General features: G+C 54.8%; 1 protein-coding gene across 4 annotated transcripts; it reads left to right on the top strand.

Annotated features, from left to right (window-relative positions):
• Positions 1-1634: 1634 nt before the first annotated feature.
• Positions 1635-22241, top strand: PICK1 (protein interacting with PRKCA 1). 4 transcript variants are annotated; one of them, XM_046646838.1, is made up of 13 exons: positions 1635-3178; positions 3481-3578; positions 4671-4782; positions 11179-11307; positions 13445-13511; positions 14743-14832; positions 17288-17341; positions 17860-17922; positions 18642-18775; positions 19166-19258; positions 20092-20142; positions 20757-20901; positions 21359-22241. In XM_046646838.1, exons 2-13 carry the CDS (start codon positions 3538-3540, stop codon positions 21673-21675), a joined length of 1296 nt encoding a protein of 431 aa, XP_046502794.1. In that variant the 5' UTR covers positions 1635-3178; positions 3481-3537; the 3' UTR covers positions 21676-22241. The 4 variants fall into 4 exon arrangements, with proteins under 4 accessions (XP_046502794.1, XP_046502796.1, XP_046502795.1 ...); XM_046646840.1 differs by having other exon boundaries at positions 3016-3231; XM_046646839.1 differs by lacking the exon at positions 1635-3178 and adding an exon at positions 3185-3328 and having other exon boundaries at positions 21401-22241.
• Positions 22242-22283: the final 42 nt, after the last annotated feature.

Here is a 22283-nt window from a genome sequence, read left to right as displayed (position 1 = left end):
CCTTTAGTGTGCCATCAGCACTGCCCTCTGAAGGACTCGGGCAAAATGATTATAATGAGGAATGACAGGAAAAACCTCTGACATCTGTGCCACGTGAATCACTCCCAAGGCACGTTCACACCCATCTCTCCTTTTTGTCGTCGTCTGCAGAACTTCTGTCTTGGGAGGGATCACCATCCCCATTCTGCAGACACCTGAGGCTCAGGGGCAAAGGGTAACTTTGCCTGAGATCCCGCAGCTACAAAACAGCGAGCTCAGATTCGATCTGGGGCCGTCCTGAGGTGGGAGAGCTGCCATCTCTGTTGAAGCTTCTGGGTCTGGAGCTTGCTGCTTGCTAAAAACTGAAATTCCAAAATTCAGGTCCTATACTCGGTCTGGTGATTCCAGCCCCGTGGAGGAAGCTCAGGCCACTGGCACTGTCCAGGTTCAGGTCCTCATCATCTCTTTCCCTCTCTTGTCCATCCACATCCTCTCCTCCAGGGCCCAGAGGACATCCCGTCTCATATAAAGCCACAGCTATTTCTATGGCACTTTATCCGCGGCTGGGTATTGTGCCAGGCTCTGTGGGAGACAGAGAAGGGCAAGACCTGCCCCAGGGGTTCCTGTCTGGTGGGAAGACACGAAGAGCTTACTTTGGTGATGGCACAAGGTACTTGAACTTTCTTTCCCCCCAAATAAATGGTCCTAACCTCACTCCTTTAATTGACTGCAACAGGTTCCCATGCTGTGTGGGCTGCCCCAGGAGACCCCCTCCACTGGCACATATAAAGTGAGTCATAATATTTTCACAGACATTACAAAGTAATCCGATTTTCTTTTTCTTGTTTGTCGCTGTGACACCTGTCGATGGATTCCTAGCATCCTCTGGAAGGGGGGAGTGCCGGGGATTAGAAAGTCAGTACAGAAAAGGAACTCAGGAAGAAGAGAAACAAGGAGAAGCCATTTACAATTTGTCAAGATATGAGCCCTAAGCCCCAATTTTAAAGGGGAAGAAACCTCCCCAGACAAAATACAATCATGTAGTAAGTTAATTAACACAGAATTGGCTCAGGCAAGCCATGAAGGGATTTCACAAGGCAATACATAATTAATTCCAAATGAATGATTCAAATAACAACTGTTTTAGGAGCTCAGAAAAAAGGGCAAAATTTGTGAGCTGGGATTGTCTGGGCAAGCTGCCTGGAAAGGACGAATTAGAGCTGGGCCTAGAAGATGGGGAGGACAAGGCGGAAAAGAGGGTCTAGGCGTCTTGCCATCACCTGGGAGGAGAGACCAGAGTGGGCTGGGGGTCAGGAGCCTCAAGCGACATCTGGCCATGTAAATTGCTTACAAGGCACTCACACCTGTTTCTCCTTTTTATTTTTTTTTTAAAGATTGGTCCTGAGCTAACATCTGTTGCCAATCTTTTTTTCCCTTTCCTTCTTCTCCCCAAACCTCCCCATACATAGCTGTATATTCTAGTTGCAGGTCCTTCTGGTTGTGCTATGTAGGACCCTGCCTCAGCGTGGTTTGATGAACAGTATGGGGTCTGTGCCCAGAATCTGAACCAAAGAAACCCTGGGCCACCGAAGCGGAGCACGCGAACTTAACCACTCGGCCACGGGGCCAGCCCCTGTTTCTCCGTTTGCTCTTGACCTTCACAAGTACCTGTCAGGAGGATCACTGTCCCCAGTCTATAGACACCTGAAGTTCAGAGTCAGCCAGTGACTTGCCCAAGATCACCCAGCTACAAAATGGCAGAATCTGGGCTGGAGGGAGGACTCTCGTGGGGTGGAAGAGCCACAGTCCATGTTAAAGTATCTGGGTTTGGAGGCTGTACTTCACAAAACTGAGATCCTGGCTCGCAAACAGGGCTTGAGGCTCCGGCCCTCGCTCTGCCACCAAAAACCTCTGAGACAAGAGGAAACTGCTTTTCTGAGCCTCAGTTTCCTTAGCTGCACAATGTGGCTGCCAAGACTTGTTCTCCTCCCAAAGGGTTGTGGTGAACTTTAAAATCCTGTGAAAGTGATCCGAACCACAGCACAGTGGGTACATGGGAAAGTCGTTGCTCTTGTGGCATTCTGCACATCTACTGAGACTCAGATTAGCTCCCTAAGGAGGGAGTGGGATGGGACTCCCATCAGGCTCTGGAATATGTAGATAATCATCTTTCTGCATCTTTCCTTCCTCAGCTGCCCCTGGGGGCAGCTAGAGAAGAAGCTGGACAGGCCTGGGCTCATGCTACCTGCATGAGGTGGATGCCAGGGCTGTGGCTCTGGGAGCACTAACCCCCTCCAGGGAACCCACTTTACACAATAGCAGAGGCAGCAGAGGTTGGCAGGGAGACAAGATTTGGACTCTTCGGCAGGGAGGCACTGATGGCATTTCCTGAGCCTCAGGTATGCGGGGTCTGTACTTCAGGGGAGCTGCTCCTCAGGACTAAGGAGGGGGATGGGGTGTGAGGAGTCTTTCAGCAAATACCATAGAAAGCATCTGCCTCGATGCTCTTAGTTTGCATGCGGGGAAAGGAGGCACCAATCTGTCGTTAACAGCAGAGCCACTGAACACAAGTGTGCAAGCGTTGAAAGGGCACTGGCCTAGGCGGCAGGAGTCTCAGGGTCAAGATCTGGATCTTATACCAACTATGGGTAGCTCTGGACAAAATCCGTTCCCTCTCTGGCACTTAGTTTCCTGCTCTGCAAAAGTAGGGTTAGGCTGGCATCTCGAAGGGCCCTTCCAGCTCTGACACTGTCATTTTAGTAGACGAGTCACAGCACCCAAGAACGGAGTGCTGAAAACGTGAAAGGGAAGGTCTCGGGGTTTGTAGTTCACCGAACTTCGCCAGAGGGCCAAAGATGCTTCCGTTGCCACGGTAACCGCCCAGCCGGCGTGGTCTCCGGCGTCCCGCTGAGGAAGCTGGGAAAAACCCTGCCCTTACCAAGATGGCGGCGGCCACAGGGCAAGAGGCGGGGTTGAGCGTTGTCTCCTGTCCAGACCTTTCCTCTGTTTCCGCTTTTTCATGCTAACGGCGAGCTTCCGTTAATACTTGTTCTCTTTCCTGGTTCTGGGAGCCCCGGGAGCCGGGGAGAGAGGAATTGCCTGCTGGGATTGGGGCAAATACCCAGGCGGGGAAGGCGGGACTTCCGCCTCCTGCCGGAAGTGACGCGACAGTCGCGGCCGCCGACAGGTGGAACGGCAGGTGGGTTCAGGTGCCAGCCTGGCCGGGACCTGGCAGGGGGACCGACGCTTCCGGTGAGCGACAGAGGCAGCTCCCAAGGGCCTGAGACCCGTGGGGCGGGCTCTGGAACCTGAGCCCCCCGCCCTGGCGTGGAGCTCCCCCCTGTACCTAGTAAGAATCACCTCCCCACGCCCCCACCCCGGGACTCCTCCATCCTCCACGGGGGACGGGGAGGGCCCGCTCTCCCAAGTCGCCGGGGCTGGGGTTGGCATCCAGGCACTTCGGCTCCCTAAACCCTGCGCTCTTTTCTCTCGCGGATCCAGTTCCCCATTCCCCTGCCGAGCTGGACAGTTATCCAGCCCACCTCAACTCTCGGAACCATGTTTGCAGACTTGGACTATGATATCGAAGAGGATAAACTGTGAGTATTTTGTTCCCCCAAGTCCCAAGAGTGCAAGAGCCCCAGGTCCCCAGACTGTTGCTTCTCAGCGGGGAATTAGGTCTTGTACCAGCAGAAATGGACCCTGACCTTCCAGGAGCTCACTGTCTGCAGGGGGCTCTGGGTGCGTTGACAGATGATTACAATTCAGGGCCATAAGGGCGCTATGGAGAACCACCTGGCTGCAGGGAGAGCAGAGCAGATGGAGCAGTGCCTCTGCTCGGGTGTTCAGGGAAGGCTTCACAGAGGAGGCAGCAATTGAGCCAGGTTCTGAAGGATGGATAGGGATATCATAAACATACCTTCCTCCCCAGTATCGATGATTAGTGGGACAGATTTTCAAAAATTAAGTTAGTCTCATTAGAATATATTCTCCCTCAGAGCAAGGATGGGGTCCAATGTTTTTCTGTGTCCTCAGGACTCAGAAAGGTGCTCGACATCAATAGGTTGTTAGCGAATGTTTGCTGAATGAATAAGGGAATAAATGAGAATATTTACCACAAAACATAAATAAGTGCTAATTTATAGTGAAAACTGAGAGGTAATTGAGTAGAGCAATTGAGACATGGATGACAGATAGTTTAACAGGAGAAGGCTTCCTGGAGGAGGTGGCCATGATATTCCATACGTGCCTGAGAAGGTGACAAGGACAGAGTCTGACTCAAATCTCAGAGGTAGAATGAAGGAAACTGGAGGGGACCTATTTTTATGGGGTGCCTGCTCTGGGCTGCGTTGGTGGTAAGTGCCTTCCATGCACTTTCTTACAAGAACTTTGATAAAGCAGCCGTTTTTATCCATACCATTTTGTGAATGAGGAAGCTGAGATGCAGCGAGGGTGACTTATCCAAGTCCCGTGGCTGATAAATGACGCGGTTGGGATTTGATCCCACATCTGGGTGACTCTAAGAGCTGTGCACGTCCCAGCACAAAATGCCGTCTTTTTGGCCAGGTGAGAACGAGAAAAGGCTGTGCGGCGTTTGCAGTCTCTCAGGGATTGTGGACGACCTGTCTCCTGCCCCGTTTCCTCCACTCGTCTTCCTCGGGACATTCAGCTTCCTGTGCTTCTCTTTTTAGCGGAATCCCCACCGTGCCTGGGAAGGTGACCCTGCAGAAGGATGCTCAGAACCTCATCGGGATCAGCATTGGAGGAGGGGCCCAGTACTGCCCCTGCCTCTATATTGTCCAGGTATTGGGCGCTTTGGAGGCGGGAGGAAGGGCCTGGGAGGGGCGAGCCACCTCCCTACTTGGGCGTGACACAGGCAGGTTCATTTCTCCAGTCTGCAGAGCTGGCTTCTTTTCATTCTTGATGATGATCCTCTCTCAGTAGGTCTGCCCTTGTTTTTCTCTTCATTTCAGTCTATTCTTTTCCGTCTCAGCATTTATCACCATCTGTAATCATGGCTTTGCTCACTGGTTGGTGTATATCTCGCTACTTTTCCAGAGTCTTCGCAATAGGAGGGCAGGATCGCGGTTCGCTCGTCCAGTGCGGTCAGCACCTAGTACAATGCCTGGCGTAGAGTGGACCTTCAATAAAAGTGTCTTTAATCAACAAAACCATCAGCCTTGGGTGCTAGCACAAGGGAAGTATAGTAGAAAGACAAGCTGTGAAATAATAATGGACTAACTTAAATACAAGTTTCCCTGCTTGTTAGCAAGTTGCTTACCCTCTCTGGGCCTCAGTTTCCTCACCTGGAAAGTGGAGATGTAAAATACGGAGATGTGAGCATCTTTGGGTTGTTGGGAAGACCATACAAAACGACATAGCACGAGGCCTGGCACTACTAAATCGTAGCTGCTGTTGTCTTTATGGCGGTTGTTCACTTTCCCAGGTGATCTGCCAGCGGTAAGGTACGAGTTTGTGGCCCTTGTGGAAGCAGCTGCCCCGGTGATGCTCTGCCAGCCGTGTCAGGCGTGGTGACAGTTTTCTTCCCCGTGTGGCTGGTCGGAGTAGGGGCCTTTCTACAGGCTTGGAAGGACGCTTGCCACCTCCGACGTAAACTTGACCTGGGTTCTACCCTGTTCTGACCTCTCAGCTAGTAGCCAGTGGTGGCAGATGGGAAACTGCAGTCTCTCTGAGGATCTTGCAAAAGAGTCACTTCTAGGCCGTGAAGACAGACGTTCCCAGGATCTGGTCTTGCCTCAGGGGCTGCCTTCCCGAGCCATTTGGCCTCCTCTGACCCTGGGGGTGTTGGGGGCCTCCCCCAGGCCTGGCTTCCCTGCCATGTCATGGTCCTGCTCAGTCTCTGCCGCCTCCCCTCCTCACCTGTTGGGGCCAGGTTTGCTTAGCATGAACCACGATTATAAAAGAATAGAATTGCTTTTTAAAAATTCGATTTAATTTTTGTCAAAGACTTTCTGACTTGCTTGAACAAGTCGAGAGCACGCGAAGGCCTCTGTCACATGGTAGCAATCCGCTGCTCCACCCCTCCTCACCCCCTCCCACCCCCTCCCAGCAGCACCACCACTTTCTGCTCTTAGCTGTTTCTTCAGCTGTGAGCTTCCTTTTTTCTCCGTAAGACACTTATCCTGTTAGTTCTCGATCTGTCACTTGTAAATGTCCATTGACTTTTCCCAGTCCAGTAGATGAGAATTCAGCTCTCTTCTGAAACCGTTCTGCTTCCTCTCACTCCATCTTCCCAGCATAGTGATTGTGTGATTTCTGGCTCTCAGTGTCAGTGCAGCTAGAGTGCAGGATATTTTGTCCAGGGCATGTCTGCTGAGGGCCTGGCCAGGCCCTAGGGATAAGGAAGTAAAAAACACAGACTCGGCCTCGCAGAGCTCAGTGTAGGAGGATGGTAGCATGCTGCTTTACACACCGAGCTTAGCGTGCTCTATGGTTGTGCTTTTCTTTTTTTAATTAAGGTCATAATAGTTTATAACATTGTGAAATTTCAGTTGCACATTATTATTTGTCAGTCACTATACATATGTGCCCCCTTACCCCTTATGCCACCTCCCAACCCCCTTCCCCTGGTAACCACTAATCTGTTCTCTTTGTCCATGTGTTTGTTTATCTTCCATGTATGAGTGAAATCATACTGTGTTTCTTTTTCTCTGTCTGGCTTATTTCGCTTAACATAATACCCTCCAGGTCATCCATGTTGTTGCAAATGGGACGATTTTGTCTTTTTTTATGGCTGAGTAGTATTCCATTGTATATATATACCATGTCTTCTTTTTTTTTTTAAATTTTTTTTCCTTTTTCTCCCCAAAGCCCCCCAGTACATAGTTGTATATTCTTCGTTGTAGGTCCTTCTAGTTGTGGCATGTGGGACGCTGCCTCAGCGTGGCTTGATGAGCAGTGCCATGTCCGCGCCCAGGATTCGAACCAACGAAACACTGGGCCGCCTGCAGCGGAGCACGCGAACTTAACCACTCGGCCACGGGGCCGGCCCCTATACCACATCTTCTTTATCCATTCATCAGTCGATGGGCGCTTAGGTTGCTTCCATGTCTTAGCTATTGTGAATAATGCTGCAATGAACATAGGGGTGCATGGGTCTCTTTGAATTGCTGATTTCAAGTTGTTTGGATAAATACCCAGTAGTGGGATTGCTGGGTTATATGGTAGTTCTATTTTTAGTTTTTTGAGGAATCTCCATACTGTTTTCCATAGTGGCTGCACAAGTTTGCGTTCCCACCAGCAGTGTATGAGGGTTCCTTTTTCTCTGCAACCTCTCCAACATTTGTTTTGGTTATTTTAGCCATTCTAATGGGTGTAAGGAGATATCTTAGTGTAGTTTTGATTTGCATTTCCCTGATGATCAGTGATGATGAGCGTCTTTTCATGTGCCTATTGGCCGTCCGTATATCTTCTTTGGAGAAATGTCTGTTCATGTCTCCTGCCCATTTTTTGATCAGGTTGTTTGATTTTTTGTTGTTGAGTTGTGTGAGGTCTTTATATATTAGAGAGATTAACCCTTTTTAGGATATATGATTTGCAAATATGTTTTCCCAATTGGTGGGTTGTGTTTTTGTTTCAATCCTGTTTTCCCTTGCTTTGAAGAAGCTCTTTAGTCTGATGAAGTCCCATTTGTTTATTCTTTCTATTGTGTCCCTTGTCTGGGAAGACATGGTGTCCAAAAAGATCCTTTTAAGACTGATGTCAAAGAGTGTACTGCCTATATTTTCTTCTAGAAGCCTTATGGTTTCAGGTCTTACCTTTAGGTCTTTGATCCATTTTGAGTTTATTTTTGTGGATGGTGAAAAAGAATGGTCAATTTTCATTCTCTTACATGTGGCTTTCCAGTTTTCCCAGCACCATTTGTTGAAAAGACTTTGTTTTCTCCATTGTATGTTCTCAGTTCCTTTGTCGAAGATCAGCTGTCCGTAGATGTGTGGTTTTATTTCTGGGCTTTCAATTCTGTTCCATTGATCTGTGCACCTGTTTTTGTACCAGTACCATGCTGTTTTGATTACCGTAGCTTTGTAGTATGTTTTGAAGTCAGGGATTGTGATGCCTCCAGCTTTGTTCTTTTTTCTCAGGATTGCTTTAGCAATTCGGGGTCTTTTGTTGCCCCATATGAATTTTAGGATTCTTTGTTCTATTTCTGTGAAGAATATCATTGGGATTCTGATTGGGATAGCATTGAATCTGTAGATTGCTTTAGGTAGTATGGCCATTTTAACTATGTTTATTCTTCCAATCCATGTGCATGGTATGTCTTTCCATCTCTTTATGTCGTCATCAGTTTCTTTCAGGAAAGTCTTGCAGTTTTCATTGTATAGGTCTTCCACTTCCTTGGTTAAATTTATTCCAAGATATTTTATTCTATTTGTTGCGATTGTGAATGGGATTGTGTTCTTGAGTTCTCCTTCTGTTAGTTCATTACTAGAGTATAGAAATGCTACTGACTTATGTAAGTTGATTTTGTACCATCCAACTTTGCTGTAATTATTGATTACTTCTAGTAGCTTTCTGATGGGTTTTTTAGGGTTTTCTATATATAAGATCATGTTGTCTGCTAACAGCGAGAGTTTTACTTCTTCACTCCCTACTTGGATTCCTTTTATTTCTTTTTCCTGCCTAATTGCTCTGGCCAAAACCTCCAGTACTGTGTTGAATAAGAGTGGTGAGAGTGAGTGTCATTGTCTTGTTCCTGTTCTCTGAGGGATGGTGTTCAGTTTTTCCCCATTGAGTATGATGTGGGCTGTGGGTTTGTCATATATGGCCTTTATTATGTTGAGGTTTGTTATTTTGAGGAACCTCTGTTTCTTTTCTTAACTCAGTCTTTTCTTTTTTTTTTAAAGTAATTTGTTGGTTTTTTCCCTTTATTTTCAGTATATTTTCCTCAGTCAAACATTTCCCATCATCTCTCTGTTTCCCCCTGTGGTCTTTTCTCCTTGAGCTTCCCCTGCCCCATTTGGTGGAGCACATCCTCCTGTAGTGTTCTGAGAAAGGCTGCATGGGAGGTAAATTTTTTGAGACCTCGTGTCTCTGAAAGTGCCATTATTCTGTCATTCTCATATTCCTTTCAGTTGACACTTGGGCAGATCACATTCAAAATGAATGTCAAATTTGAAAATACTTGTCACTGAGAAATTCGATGGCGTCCTTTCATTATCTTCTGCCGTCAGCACTGTCGCTGTGTCTGATGATGGCGTTCTTGTTTGCGATCCTGAATTTGTCATGTGTTGTATTCTTTCTTAGGAACTTCTTCTTGTCCCTGGCATTCTGAAGAGTTACGATGATGGCTCTTGGCACGGATCTTTTTCTGTCCCTTGTGCTGGAGCCTCAGGGCAGGTTCCCTGGGGACCCTGTGTCTTTGTCTTCCGTCAAAGTCTCGTATAGTATCTCTGATGACGTCCTGCTTTGCACAGTTCCCTCTGTGGAGCTCCTGTTGGTGAAATGTTGGGCTTCCTGAATCGATCTTCTAATATTCTTTTTCTTTTTTTCTGATTGTCCATCTCTTTTTTACTTTCCTCTGCTTGGTTTCCATAGCTTCTTTGGCATTTTTAATTTCAATTATATTCTGCATTTCTAAGAGATCTCTCCTATTTTCAAATCGATCCTTTTACATCACCCTATTCTTGTTTTTCTGATCACTGTGAAGATGTTAATTATGGCTTTCTTTTTGTTTTTGTGTCGTTCCTGCTTTGTTTCTCTTTCCTGTGGCTCCTTTTCCTGCTTGGTGTTTTTCCTGTGGGAGCCTTTGTTCAAGTGCCCAGTAATCCTCTCCCGTCTGGATTTAAGAGGGGGCCTCACGCTCACTGCAGTGTTGGGAAGTTCTGTGTGCAGGCCGCACCAGCGAGGGGTTTCCCTGTGGGGCAGTCAGGCGTCAGACGAGCTGTGGGGGGTCTCCCAGGGTCCCCACATGGAGCCTTTCCAATGGAGCCATTCAGAGCGGGGTCCTCCAGTCTCCTGAGAGGGGTAGTAGGTCTGGTTGCTGGCACTCTGGAGACCCCGCTGGGGTTAAGGGGCTTTGGGACTCACTCTTCATCTCCCGTCTCGTAACCCCTAACCCCTTCAGTCCAGGGCCTCACTTCTGCCTCCTTCGGTCCCGGGCCCCAGAATCAGGAGCTTCTCTGGGAAATAAGCCCCCGTCTTCCCCTCGAGAAGGGGCAGTGGGGGCTGTGTGGGCGGGAGGAGGACTGCAGTTGAGTCCATCCCCCTGCTTTCTACACTTTGCCCTCCACCCACCCGTGCAGCTGTTTCCAGAGGTCCACTTCCTGACCTTCTGGCAGTTTCTAGCAAAGATTAGATCCCCCTTGTTAACCCCCCTGTGCATGCCCTTGGATTCCCACCGTTCCATCTTCCAAAAACAGTTAAACATCTCTCGTTGTGGTCTCCTTGACCATTCATTATTGTGTTTTTAGTGTACTTCTGGAAGGTATCAGGCATTTATCTTATTTGTTTCATTTTTTTCCTCGTAATCTTATCTATATGAAACATTATGAAGTGTTCTTCCCACATGCTTTGTGTAGAAAATGTGGAAACTGAAGCTGAGCTGGAGGGGAGGCGGCATCAGACGGCCACTGCTAAGAGTTTGGGTGTCTCTCCTGGTGGTTTTTCTGGATCTGATGTTGGTGTTCTGTGTCCATCTGTGTAGCCACTCAGGGAGCCCACTTCCCTGCCCCCGAGTCTCACTCACGCGTCTGACCTTTGACAGGCACACTGGCCTCACACAGCCAGTGACCGCAGACCCCGTTGAAAGGGTCGCTTGGAAAGGGGCTCCTGGGCTCGGCGGGGCCCTTGCTCTCCGGGCCTGAGGAGAGTGCAGGAATGGGCAAGAGGCGCTTTGGGGCTCCGAGTCAGCTCAGAGAGGCCTTGTTGGGAAAATCTATTAAAGAAATGACTTCGGAGAAGGAAACACCCAGATGGGTGTGTGAGGTTTGGTGTATCTGATGTTAGAAAAGGAAATCTCATCAGTTTGAATTTACCTTCTGTCCTCCTTCCCGTGCCCCTAAGAAAGTGGGGTGGTCACTGCCATCTGTTCCGGCGCCGTGTGCCCTTGCCCTTCTCTCGCACCACGAAAGAGGTTGGAGCCAGTATGGGTTGGGGTGGAAGGAACGACCGTCTCCTGCCAGGTCTCTTCTCACTTCTCCCTATTCTCCCCCCGCCGCCCTCCTTGTGCCTCCACAGGTGTTTGACAATACTCCAGCAGCCCTGGACGGCACAGTGGCAGCTGGCGATGAGATCACCGGTGTCAATGGCAGGTCGATCAAAGGAAAAACTAAGGTGGAGGTGGCAAAGATGATTCAGGAGGTGAAGGTAAGTGCTGCTGTGGGAGTGGGGACACAGAGGCCGCCAGGCCACTTCAGAGACCTCCAGCCTTCGGAGGCCCCAGCAGGCCTGGAAGGGGCCTGGCCCTCTCACTGCCTCGGCGCATCAGGGCCCGGGCCACACTCCAGCCTCCCTCAGTTTCTCCTGCCTTCATGGCATAAATACTGATATGCTCCAGGACTTGTGCTGGGCCTTGGTGACAGAGTGGGTCCCCGTCCTTGAGCTCCCAGGGGAGCTGTCAGAGTCAGAGCCACGCCTCAGGGTGAGCCAGTGTGTCCCCATCTGGGCTGGAACTGAAGCTAGAAGCCCCAGGCCAACCTTCCTGGGTGAGTGACACCCAGTCAATGGCAGCTGGGCCATGCTGGGCCTTGGAGAGCGTAAGAGGGAAAAAGGAGCCCCCTTCCCCATCCTTATAGGAACTTTCAGTCCAGTGGGTCTTCCTGGGCTCACAGACCCTGAGGGACCCTCCTGGGCTCTGGGGCAGCTCCCAGGCTGGCGGCCAGTCTTCTCCTCTTCAGACCGCAATCTCCTGTTCCCTGCTCCCTCCGCCACCAGCTACTCCAGACCAAGGCCTCTCCCCACAGGGTGTCTCCCTCCCTGAGCGCAGGCAGCGCCCCGGCTGGAAGCAAGCGCAGTTCTATTGCCATTTCCTAGATTCTGCTGCTTGTAACTCCTGGGAAACCAAAACAGTGAAGGAGGTGCAAAGCCAGAGGAGGATTTAAAAGGCTTGGAGTCAGGGGCCCCGCCTGTAACTGAGCTCGGCCGTGCTTTAGCTCCCCACCTCATCCACCCAAGCCTCTCCTCACCCCGTCCATCCTCTGCGTCTTAAAGACCTGGTGCCAGCGTCCCTTACAGTCCCTCTTTCTCACCTTAGCCCAGGGCCAGCGGCTTCTCCCCTTCTCCCCTTCATTCTCCTCCTCTGCTCCAGCTGCTCTGGGTTTACTGCCCCGGGCATTACCTCTTGGGCAGAGGAGCTCACCATGGAAAGCAGGTGACTGTGTTTCACTCTGGTACAGAACGGGGGTGTGTGTGCCCCTTCTGGATCCCCTTGCTCGCCACCTCACCGTCTCTGCTCCTCAGAACCCCCGTCCTCTGTGGCCTGTCTCCCGCCAGCCCTCACATTGCCCATGAGGACCAGAGCTCTTCATGTGTGTGCACAGCTCCCATGTCTGGGTGCCGGGCAGGGGTTACTGTCCCCATTTTACTGGTGCCCAGAGGGAGGGAGGAATTGCTTGTGGTCACACAGCTGGACCAGAACCAGGTCTGCCTCCCACGGAGTGCCCTTCCTCGACCCCCCAGCGGCTCTGGGTGGTCCCCCGGGCAGGTGTGCTGCCGCCTGAGAGAGCTCTGTGCATTTGACTCTGACTGCGTCGGGCTATTTTGGTTCCCTTCAGAACTCAATTTTGAAATCCTCTTTTGTATTTGAATGGATTCAGTCCCAAGTTCAAGGGTCTTAGGATTGCAAGGACAAGAGTGACTGTGGTGGCCTCACGTGGGCTGGGAAGGCTTCTCGGGAGAAGCTGGCTCCTCTCTCCCCGTCACTAGAATGCGATTTGTGTAATTCCCTGCTTTGCATCCGTCTCCCGTGCTGGCCTTGGGCCTTCGGGGCTGGGGCTGCCCCTGCCCCCGCACCTTGGCACCCAGCCCCTGGCACAGAGAAAGTGCTCGGAAATGGTCGTTGAGTGGAAGGAGGGACTCCTGAGGATGGGGGTGATTTAGAGCACAGGAGAAGGTACTCTGTGTGGGAAAAAATGACATAGCAAAGGTTTGGAGTGTGGCCTGATGGGGAGGGCTGGGGCACCTGATCTGGCTGGAGCATGGGACATCAGAGACCACCAGGCTGTGAGCTCTGTGACAGCAGGGACCATGTCTGCTCTTGTCCCTGCTGATTCCTCAGGGCCTGGCACATAGTGACAGAAGGGAGGGACCTGGGAGCAGACTGGTCACAACACAGGGCCCTGTCCCAGCCCTCAGACCAGCAGGCCTGAATTCATAGTTGCTCTGGCTCCTTCCTGGGACTCAGGATCTCTCCTGACCAGAGCTGCTGGGGCAAACAGGCCTCCCCGGGGAAGGGGTTTGGGGTCCAGGAGATTCTGTTGCAACCCTGCCTGTCTTGCTTTTCTAGGGGGAGGTGACTATCCATTACAACAAGCTGCAGGCGGACCCCAAGCAGGGCATGTCCCTGGACATTGGTAAGCTGGGCCAGAGCAGTGCCGTCCGGTGGCCCCACAGGCCCCCAGCCCCTGTTCTGTCTCCTTATGACTGTGTGTCAATAGCCACGGGGCTGTGGTCTCTGACTTTTCTAGTGAAGCTGATCCCAAGGGCCTGGGAGGCCCAGGGGCGCTCTCCCTGCAGCTGTTCCAAGGAGCCTGTCCCTGGTTTCTCACTGCCCCCTGCCACCTCCTCTTGGACTTTGCTGCTCTAGGGTTGTCCTTTGTAGGCCAGCCCCTCCGCTTTCCGCAGCCCAGGCCCTCACCCTTCCGAGAGGGAGGGCAGTGCAGCCCTGGCCTGCGCCTCATGCACGTGTCACTCAGCCCTGGCCTCTTCCGCCACCACCTCCTCCCGGGAAGGTTCTAGGTCTGAGCTGGACCTCAGGCCTTAGGCAGAGGGTCACAGGCCAGCCCTCTGGCCGCAGCATGCCCTGGGACAAGTTGCCTCCTGCTGGAGATGCCAGACCTTGGCTCTATAGAAGCTTCAAGACTTAAGAGCTGGACAGTAGCTTTGAGGTCCCCTGGACCAGCCACCCCATTCCAAATTGGGCCTGAGACCCAGAGTGGGCTCGGTGTTCCCTGGGCGACCGCACACCCAGATCTCTCTGCAATCAAGTCCAGCATCCTTTTCCAACAGCCAGGGCCAGAGCCAGCTCCTGGTTTTTAAGGAAAGAGGCTGAGAGCAGATGGGGTCTGTCCTGGAGGTTCTTCCTCTAAAACCCTTTGGTCCCATCCTGGTCCCCTTCCAGGGACTAAGTATGTGACCATGTCTGCTACGACTGAGTCTGGGTCCGAGGTCGGTTGTCATTGGTGGTGTCTCTCCTCCCCTCGTGCGGGACCCCCAGGTCCAGCTGTGGAAGAGGGGAGGCAAGGAGGCTCTCCCTGCTTTACTGTCCACCAGCATGGAGCCTGGGGCAGTCGGGGCGTGCTATGACAGCCAGTGGCCCGGGCAGCAACGTAGTGTACCAGGCTTTTGGTCACACACTTTACATTTTAACCTCCCTCCAGGCTCCCAACACCTCCCTGAAGTAGAGAATGAACAGGGCATGGGGCCCGGTATGCCCACTGGACACTCCCCACCCGACATCCCAGTCCAGCGCCTTCTGCCCCTGGTGCTGCTCCCAGGGAGTCAGGATGAGGCTGGGGGCAGGGATGGCCTGGGAGCCCAGCTGCAGACTCCAACTCGCTCAGTACCTTTCTCCTCCGCTCCCAGTGTTGAAGAAGGTCAAGCATCGGCTGGTGGAGAACATGAGCTCGGGGACTGCGGACGCCCTGGGCCTGAGCCGGGCCATCTTGTGCAATGGTGAGCTCCCTCCTCCCACCCAGCTCGGGCCCTGGGGAGCTCAGGCCCAGGCTTCCAGGGGGAGGGGCATCCCGGCAGTGCACCACGCTGATGTGGGTCCGCTGGCCTGGCCTACCCTCTCCCTGTGGGGCCGATCCCCACCGTCTCTTTGCATCCCTGGAAGCCTCTCCAGCAGCCAGAGAGCATACACGGCAGTCAGCTAAGCCATCTTGCAGCCAGTGTCCCCCACCCCCAGGCAGGGATTCACAGGCACAGGTCACAGGTGGAGACAGACTCATGGTGCAGAGACGTTTCCTTCTGGTGCCGCTGCCCCCAGCTGCTCTCATGTAGCCAGGCCTGAGCCCCGCCCTTATTCCACCATGCGCCCCTCATCTCACCCCCTGCCCCAGCACACGCGCCCACACTGCCCGCCTCGGCCCGGGCCTTTCTCCAGGAGGTGGCGCTGCTGTCCTTGTCTCCGCTCTTCCTGCCCAGGGCTGGAGGTGGCTGCTGCCTCAGGCAGGGGGAAAGCCATGTACACGCACATTCACACCCACACATGCGTGTGCACACATGCTCTCTCCCCAGGGCAGCCGGTAGAACGCTTGGTCCTGCTCCCACCATCACCAGCCTGAGTGTATAAATAGCAGCAGCTCTGCCGTGTGTGTGGGGAGTGGATAAAAATACCTATACAAACTGTAGGCTCCACTGGGCACACTGGCTTTCTTGGCTGGGACGTGGGGGTGGGCTCTGAGCTTGTTCCAAGTGGTGTACAAAAGTGGTGGCTGCTATTTTTGGCCTCTTGGTGTCTATAAATCCCTGTTACTGTAGTTACCATGCGTCGAGATGAAATTAGAACTGGTTGTTGTGTTTTTTCCCCCTAAACCTTGCAATTTCCCCAGCCTTAAATAGGGTTTCTAAAATTGAAGCTGTCATGATGTCCCATGACCCAGCTAAAAACAGCAGCACGGTGCTTACGTGGCCCCTTCCCTGCCAGGCTGGCCAGGGGCCAAGGCTCCGGGGAGCCAGGCCTGGAGGCCAGTTGGGCGGCCGAAGCCTCCTGAAGACCTCCGAGGGGCTTCCTGCTTTCGCTGGAGCCTGAGCCTTCCTCCCAGCCGGCCTGACACACAGCTGCCTTCCCTGCCCAGAGAAAGGCGCAGACTCAGCCTCTGCTACTCCCGCTCTCCCCTTCTGCTCAGAAAACCTGACCCAGGTCAACACAGGAGACGGGGGTGTGGGGAGGCAGAAAGCACCCCAGCTCAGACAGCACCCAGCTGTGTGCCCCTGGGCAAGTTGCTTTACCTCTCTGTCCTTCAGTTTTCTCCCAGCCCCAAAGGCTCATGTGGAGGAAGGACTGAGCTCTGTGGAGGGAGCCTTGAGTGGTCCTGCTCTCAGCACAGTCCCTCAGGAAGGCCAGGCCCTGCCCTGGGGGGTGGCCGGGCAAGGAAGCCACTGACATGGGGCCCCTCCCCAGCAGTTGCTGCTCCCGGTGGGCAGGTGGGTGCAGACCTCCTCCCCATCAGAGCAGAGGAGGGTGGCGCTCACTGCTGAAGGGAGCCCTGAATGTTCTAGCTCCTCACTGCCCTGGCCCTTAGCTGTGCCCTGAGCTGCCTGCACGCCCCCCCGCCCCGCCCTGCCCCAGTCTGGAATGCCTGCGCTGTCCCTGGCAATGCAGTCCTTCCCATTTCTAGCCCTCCAGGTGAGGCAGCCGCCCCTGCCCCTCAGTTACAGTCCTTCCTGTCACTGCCAGTCAGTGCCAGGCTGCTGTCTCTTCTGCTGGCCTGTGTTGGCCTAACACAGTAGGTGTCTGCACGCAGTAGGTACTTGATAAACACCCGTTAAGCAAATGAAGGTGGTCACCAAGGTGCGGTCCTCCGATGTGAGCTCTTCTCGAAGCCCTTCCTGAATTCCACCCCCCCCCCCCCCCCCCCCCCCCCCCTCCCTTCTGAGCCCTCACACTTGCCCCTCCCGTGGCAGGGGCTGCACTGAGCCTGCCTCAGAGTCGTTGTCCACACGTCTCAGCTCTCCTGTCTCTGACTGCCCTCCTCCTTAGCTGACAGCAGTGTTAGAAGTCCGGGGGGCCTTTACTGCCAGGCTGTGGGGCCATCACAGGTGTGGCCTTGGGGAGGGCCCGACTGTTTCTCACTCGTGCCTTTTGGAAGCACCCGTGTCCTCCCCTCTCTACCCCTTCAGTGTGCCCAGGCTGCAAGGGGCTTATTTCAGGAGCATCCTGAGGGGACCTGCCTGTCCCCCACTTGCCTCTTGTTTGCGTATGCTGGGCTGTTTACACAACGCCTCTGAGCCCAGCTGACCCTGAGGTGCCACCCCCTCCCTGAGGCCCATTTGGTGCTGATCCTGGCTCTCCTCTGGGGGCTGCCTCTCCCCTCTCAAGCCGGGCTCAGCCTCTCCTGGCTCTCGTTCCTCACCCCTGGCTCGCCAAGACCGACTGACCGCCCCTTCTCTCCGACCCCCACAGATGGGCTTGTCAAGAGGCTCGAGGAGCTGGAGCGGACGGCTGAGCTGTATAAAGGTGGGCAGGCGCACCACACTGGCACCTGGTGGTGGGTAGGGGTGACCTCGTCCAGAGATGCCCGGCACTGCTCTGCCTGGGGGTGGAGCTTGAGAGCCCTGCTCTGACGATGGTGGCAATAGGGGACAGGAGTGCCAGCCTACAAGATTCTAGGACCATAGCCATTAAGAATTATTAAGGGGAAAAAAGTCTTAAGACATACTTTTTCTGATTATAAAAGTTCTAGGGACTCATAAAAATTCAAATAATAGCACACGTAAACATCGGGGAGCCCCCAGAGCCGCACTCTGCCCAGGCGTGAGGCCGTCGGAGGCCTTGCTCACCCTCTGCCCCGTGAAGTCTCGGCTCCGCTGTCTGATGGGGGCTCCTCACGGTGGGGCTGAGCCCCAGTGGGGCTGTGGGAAAAGTCGGTGAACCCAGTAACAGTGAGGGCCTCTGGTGGGGTTGGAGGCCATGTTGTGGGCCCATGTGGTCCCTACCATGTGCCCACGTCCTCCTTGGTCGTGTCTCTCCTACAGGGATGACAGAACACACCAAGAACCTTCTACGGGCTTTTTATGAGCTGTCACAGACACACCGGGGTAAGGGCGCCCCAAACCTGCCGTGTGACCCTGGGAAAGCCCTTGCCGTGCTCTGGGCTCGGCGCCCCCATCCAGTGAGGGTGTGGCCAGCTCCTCCCTGGGGCCTCCCTCACGCCTGTGCTCAGACAGACACCACAGCATCTGAGTTCGGGCCAGGTTCGGTCTGGGCATTGTCTAGATGCTGGGAGGTAGCAATAACAGGGGCCAGTGGCAAGCATCTAGACCAGCTCGTCTTCTTGGGGCGCAGTCACCCATCCAGCCCCGTCCCACGTCTCTGCACTGCCACTTACAGCATAGGAGCCCTGCCTTATTCATGGTCTCATTTCCCCCAGGTCTGTTAGCGGGGCAGGGCGGCTACGGTTCACCCCGTTTTACAGTTGGGAAATTGAAGCCCCGACAGAAGAAATGGTCACATGGCTCCTTAGAGGCAGAGTGGCCTTAGGACCCAAGCGTCCAGATTCCAAGACCAGTGCACTGCCCTCAGACAACACCTCCCCCAACCTTGACCTGGCCTTCTCCCAGGGTCTGGTCACTCTGGGGAATGAGGGCCAGCTCCCTGTGGTGTAGACCCAGCTCCCTTGAGGTACAGACCCAGCTCCCTTGTGCAGACTTTGGCCTCCAGCCTGCCACGCCCCCTACCCTGCTTCTACCCGTCAAATCCCTGGCTTCCCTGTTAAGGGTCGATTAGGGGCGGCCTTCAGGGCAAACTTGTCGTGCAGCCTTCGGGGACGTGTTCTCTGTGATCGGGGTGCGGGAGCCACAGCCGGCTGCGAGCGAGGCTTTTGTGAAGTTCGCCGATGCCCACCGCAGCATTGAGAAGTTCGGCATCCGGCTGCTGAAAACCATCAAGCCGGTAGGTCATGTCGAGTGCATGTGTGTCAGCAGGTGAGGGCAGTGAGGGGACAGTGTGGCATGCAGCAAGGGTCCTGCACTGGAGTCGCCACGCCTGGCTGCAGGTTCTGCTTGGTCGCCTACACAGCTGACCGTGGGTAAGTCACTCTGCTTCCTCAGCCTCGGCATTGACCTCCAGCTGGTTTCTGGTCCTGGCTCCACCACTGAGTCTCAGCTTGCCCTTGGCCCGGCCTGTCTTCTCATCTTTGAGATGGACAAGGCCATCTGGGGGCGTCCTTTGGCTCTGACACCTGAGTCCGCTGGAAGGATTGATGCATCAGTGCCATTCTTTGTCACCCTGGACCCCCTTGCCCATGGGGGCCTAAGTGTCCGTCCTGTCATCCCCTCCCAGATGCTGACGGACCTGAACACGTATCTCAACAAAGCCATCCCGGACACTCGCCTCACCATCAAGAAGTACCTGGACGTGAAGTTTGAGTACCTGGTGGGTGCTCTCCAGCTCTTGGGAGGGCCGCGTCTGGCCTGCTGGGCTGAGAGCCCACCTGGGGTGGCCCCTCCCTCCTCAGTCGGCCACAGGATGTCCAGCAGGAGGGGCCAGGGCGTCTGTCACGTCTGATTGAGGGTGTAGGACCAGGGGCCTGGGGAGGTGCTGGGGACTCCGGCAGCAGCCTAGACCCCACCCCCACTGCCCAGAGGAGCCTCTGGGAGGCTGGGAGCCTGGGGTGGGCACAGCCCTCTCTGACCCCTTGGGAGTTTTTGGTCACTTTTAACAATGGGTTAAACTAGGTCAGTGGTTATAAAGTGGGTGCCAAGGGAGGTTAATGAGTTTTATGTTTATGTAATAATTCTGTGATCAAAGGAGTTGAGGAAAAATGCTCCACTAAGCAAGCCAAAGCTCTTTTGCTGCAGGACTTCTCAGAGCCTTTGAGAGGGCTGAGTGCAATCTGAGTCTTCAAGGGCCTTCCCAAGCTCTTTTGACCGTGGGACCCTTTTTTTCCCCTGAGCATCCCTTGGGGCTTGAGTTTGATAAATGCTGGGCTGTCTCTCGGGTCCTCCCCACCCTCCCAGCTGAGGGCCCTTCCTGCCCGCAGCCACTCTGCCCTGGGCCTCCCCAAGCAGGGGCCAGTCTACTGAGGTGCCAGCCTCTCCCTGCTGTGTCTCAGCTGATCCAAGCTGGGGGTTTGCAGGGCCCAGGAGGCTGGGCATGGCAGCTCCTCTGGGTGGCCTAGGAGACCGGTGTGGGAGGGACTAGGGACATCAGGGTGGGCATCCAGGAGGTGCAGTGACTGACAGCCTGGCCTCACCTGTTCCTCACAGTCATACTGCCTGAAGGTGAAGGAGATGGACGATGAGGAATACAGCTGCATCGTGAGTGTCACAGGGGTGGGGGCGCGGCCCTGGTGCTGGCAGGGCTCGGGGTACAAACTTCCCCTGGCTGCCTCACAGAGCCCCGAAAACGTCCTGGGTCTGCTGGGGACACCAATTGGGTCGGGCCAGCCCAGGAGAGGCCGGGGGGACTGGGCCGGGCCCTTGTTTCTGGAGACTTGGGGCTGTCCATCCCCACCCCCAGCCCCTCTGGGCCTCGGAGTGCGGGCCAGCCTGCTGTGGGACTGCTCCCAGGCCGCGCCCAGACCGGCTGCCCCCACCGCCTTTGTGAGGCCTTTGCGGGGAAAAACAATTTTCCTCACTCCTAAGAGGCATTTTTAATTTTTAATATTTTTGATGTCAGGATCCATCTCGTGACTAAACGTCCATTTATTTAGTGAGGCGAGGGCTTGGCTTCTGTCCTCACAAATCTCTTACTAGGTGCTTCCAGCAATCCCTGGCGGCTCAGACACCGGGAGCCCCGGGAGCTTTGAAAAGGGCTGGGTGGTGGCAGGGTACGAGCTGGTGGGCGGGCTCTGTAGTCCCCCTGCCCCCATCTGTCCCAGGGCAGCCTTCTGCCCGGCCTAGGGTCCCTGATGTGCTCCTTCCTGCCCCAGGCCCTAGGGGAGCCCCTGTACCGCGTGAGCACAGGCAACTACGAGTACCGCCTGATCCTGCGCTGCCGCCAGGAGGCCCGCGCCCGCTTCTCCCAGATGCGCAAGGACGTGCTGGAGAAGATGGAGCTGCTGGACCAGAAGCACGGTGAGGGATGTAGGCACTGGGGGCCTGAGGGGCACGCGCTACCTCAGTCAGTCCCTGTACTATCCTGGTGTGGTTGGTGGGTACCATCTTCTCCCCATCTCAGAGCTTGGAAAACTGCAGCCCAGGCAGGTGAAGTACTTACCTGGGGTCCCCGGGCAGGCCATGGCAGAGCTTTGAGTCAGACCTGAGGTGGAACGCCCTGGCAGGAGCCACCCACCTTCCTGGAGCCCGGCCTGGGTGGGCCTGCTCCATGCCCTGTGCAGTCCACAGTCCACCCACCCTGGCAGGGCTCCTCCAGTCCCTGAACTATAAGCTGGGAGACCTGGTTCTGTGTCGGGCCGGACAGTCCTGGCTTTGCCCGCTCCTGGGACGGGACGGGTCAGTGAGGTGCATGATGGGAAGCCCAGGGGAGGGAGGCGGGCCCAGGCAGCCTTGGAGGGTCTTCTCTGCGTGGCAGGCAGCCGCGGCCACTGTGCGTCTGCCGGCCCTCCTGCCCCAGTCCAGGACATCGTGTTCCAGCTGCAGCGCTTCGTGTCCACCATGTCCAAGTACTACAACGACTGCTACGCGGTGCTGCGTGACGCTGACGTCTTCCCCATCGAGGTGGACCTGGCCCACACCACGCTGGCCTACGGCCTCAACCAGGACGAGTTCACCGATGGGGAGGACGAGGAGGACGAAGACGATGAGGACACAGCACCTGGGGAGCCGTCCAGGGATGCACAAGGGGCTGCCGGGCCCTTGGACAAGGGTGGGAGCTGGTGTGACTCCTGAGTGCCCCCGAGGGGTGCCGATCTGGGGGGTAGGGGCGTGGGAGGACGTCAGCCTGGGAGCGGGGGCAGGGCCACCGCACGACAGGGTGGCGCATAAAGGCCTGCTGGCTTGGGGCGCCTGCCTCCCTGCTACTCTGTCCTAGCACAATGAGCCCGGGCTCCTGCCCAGGAATGGCATGGGGGCTGTGGCCTGGCACCTGGACACCGGCCCCCTCTCCCTTCCCTGCCTCCCTGGCCAGATGGAGAGCTTGGTCTCGGGACCTGCCTTAGGAATTAGAGAGAGGGCAGAGAGGAGGAGGGGTTGGAGGTGGCAGGAAGTCCAGGACCCGTTCCTCATGGGCACCTCCACTGGCCCCACCTGGAGCCTCCTGGGAGCGGGGGCCCAGGATGGCCAGCTGAGGTTGGGGCCATGTGTCATGTGCCCCCTCACAGGCCCCGGGCCGGCCCCGCCCCAGTCCACACTCACACCTCGGCGGCCTTTATTTATTTTATTCCCCTAGCTCCGCCCCTTCCCAGGGGGAGGGCTGGGTGCTGGGCCTGTATTGAATAAACACAAACCCAGATGGAGCCGGGCTCTTTGCAGTGGCCTCAGACCTTCCTCTCCTCGAC

This window comes from Equus quagga, chromosome 19, assembly GCF_021613505.1.
Source record: "Equus quagga isolate Etosha38 chromosome 19, UCLA_HA_Equagga_1.0, whole genome shotgun sequence".
In the NCBI taxonomy this organism is placed as follows: domain Eukaryota; kingdom Metazoa; phylum Chordata; class Mammalia; order Perissodactyla; family Equidae; genus Equus; species Equus quagga.
This window is presented reverse-complemented; position numbering and strand designations above follow the sequence as displayed.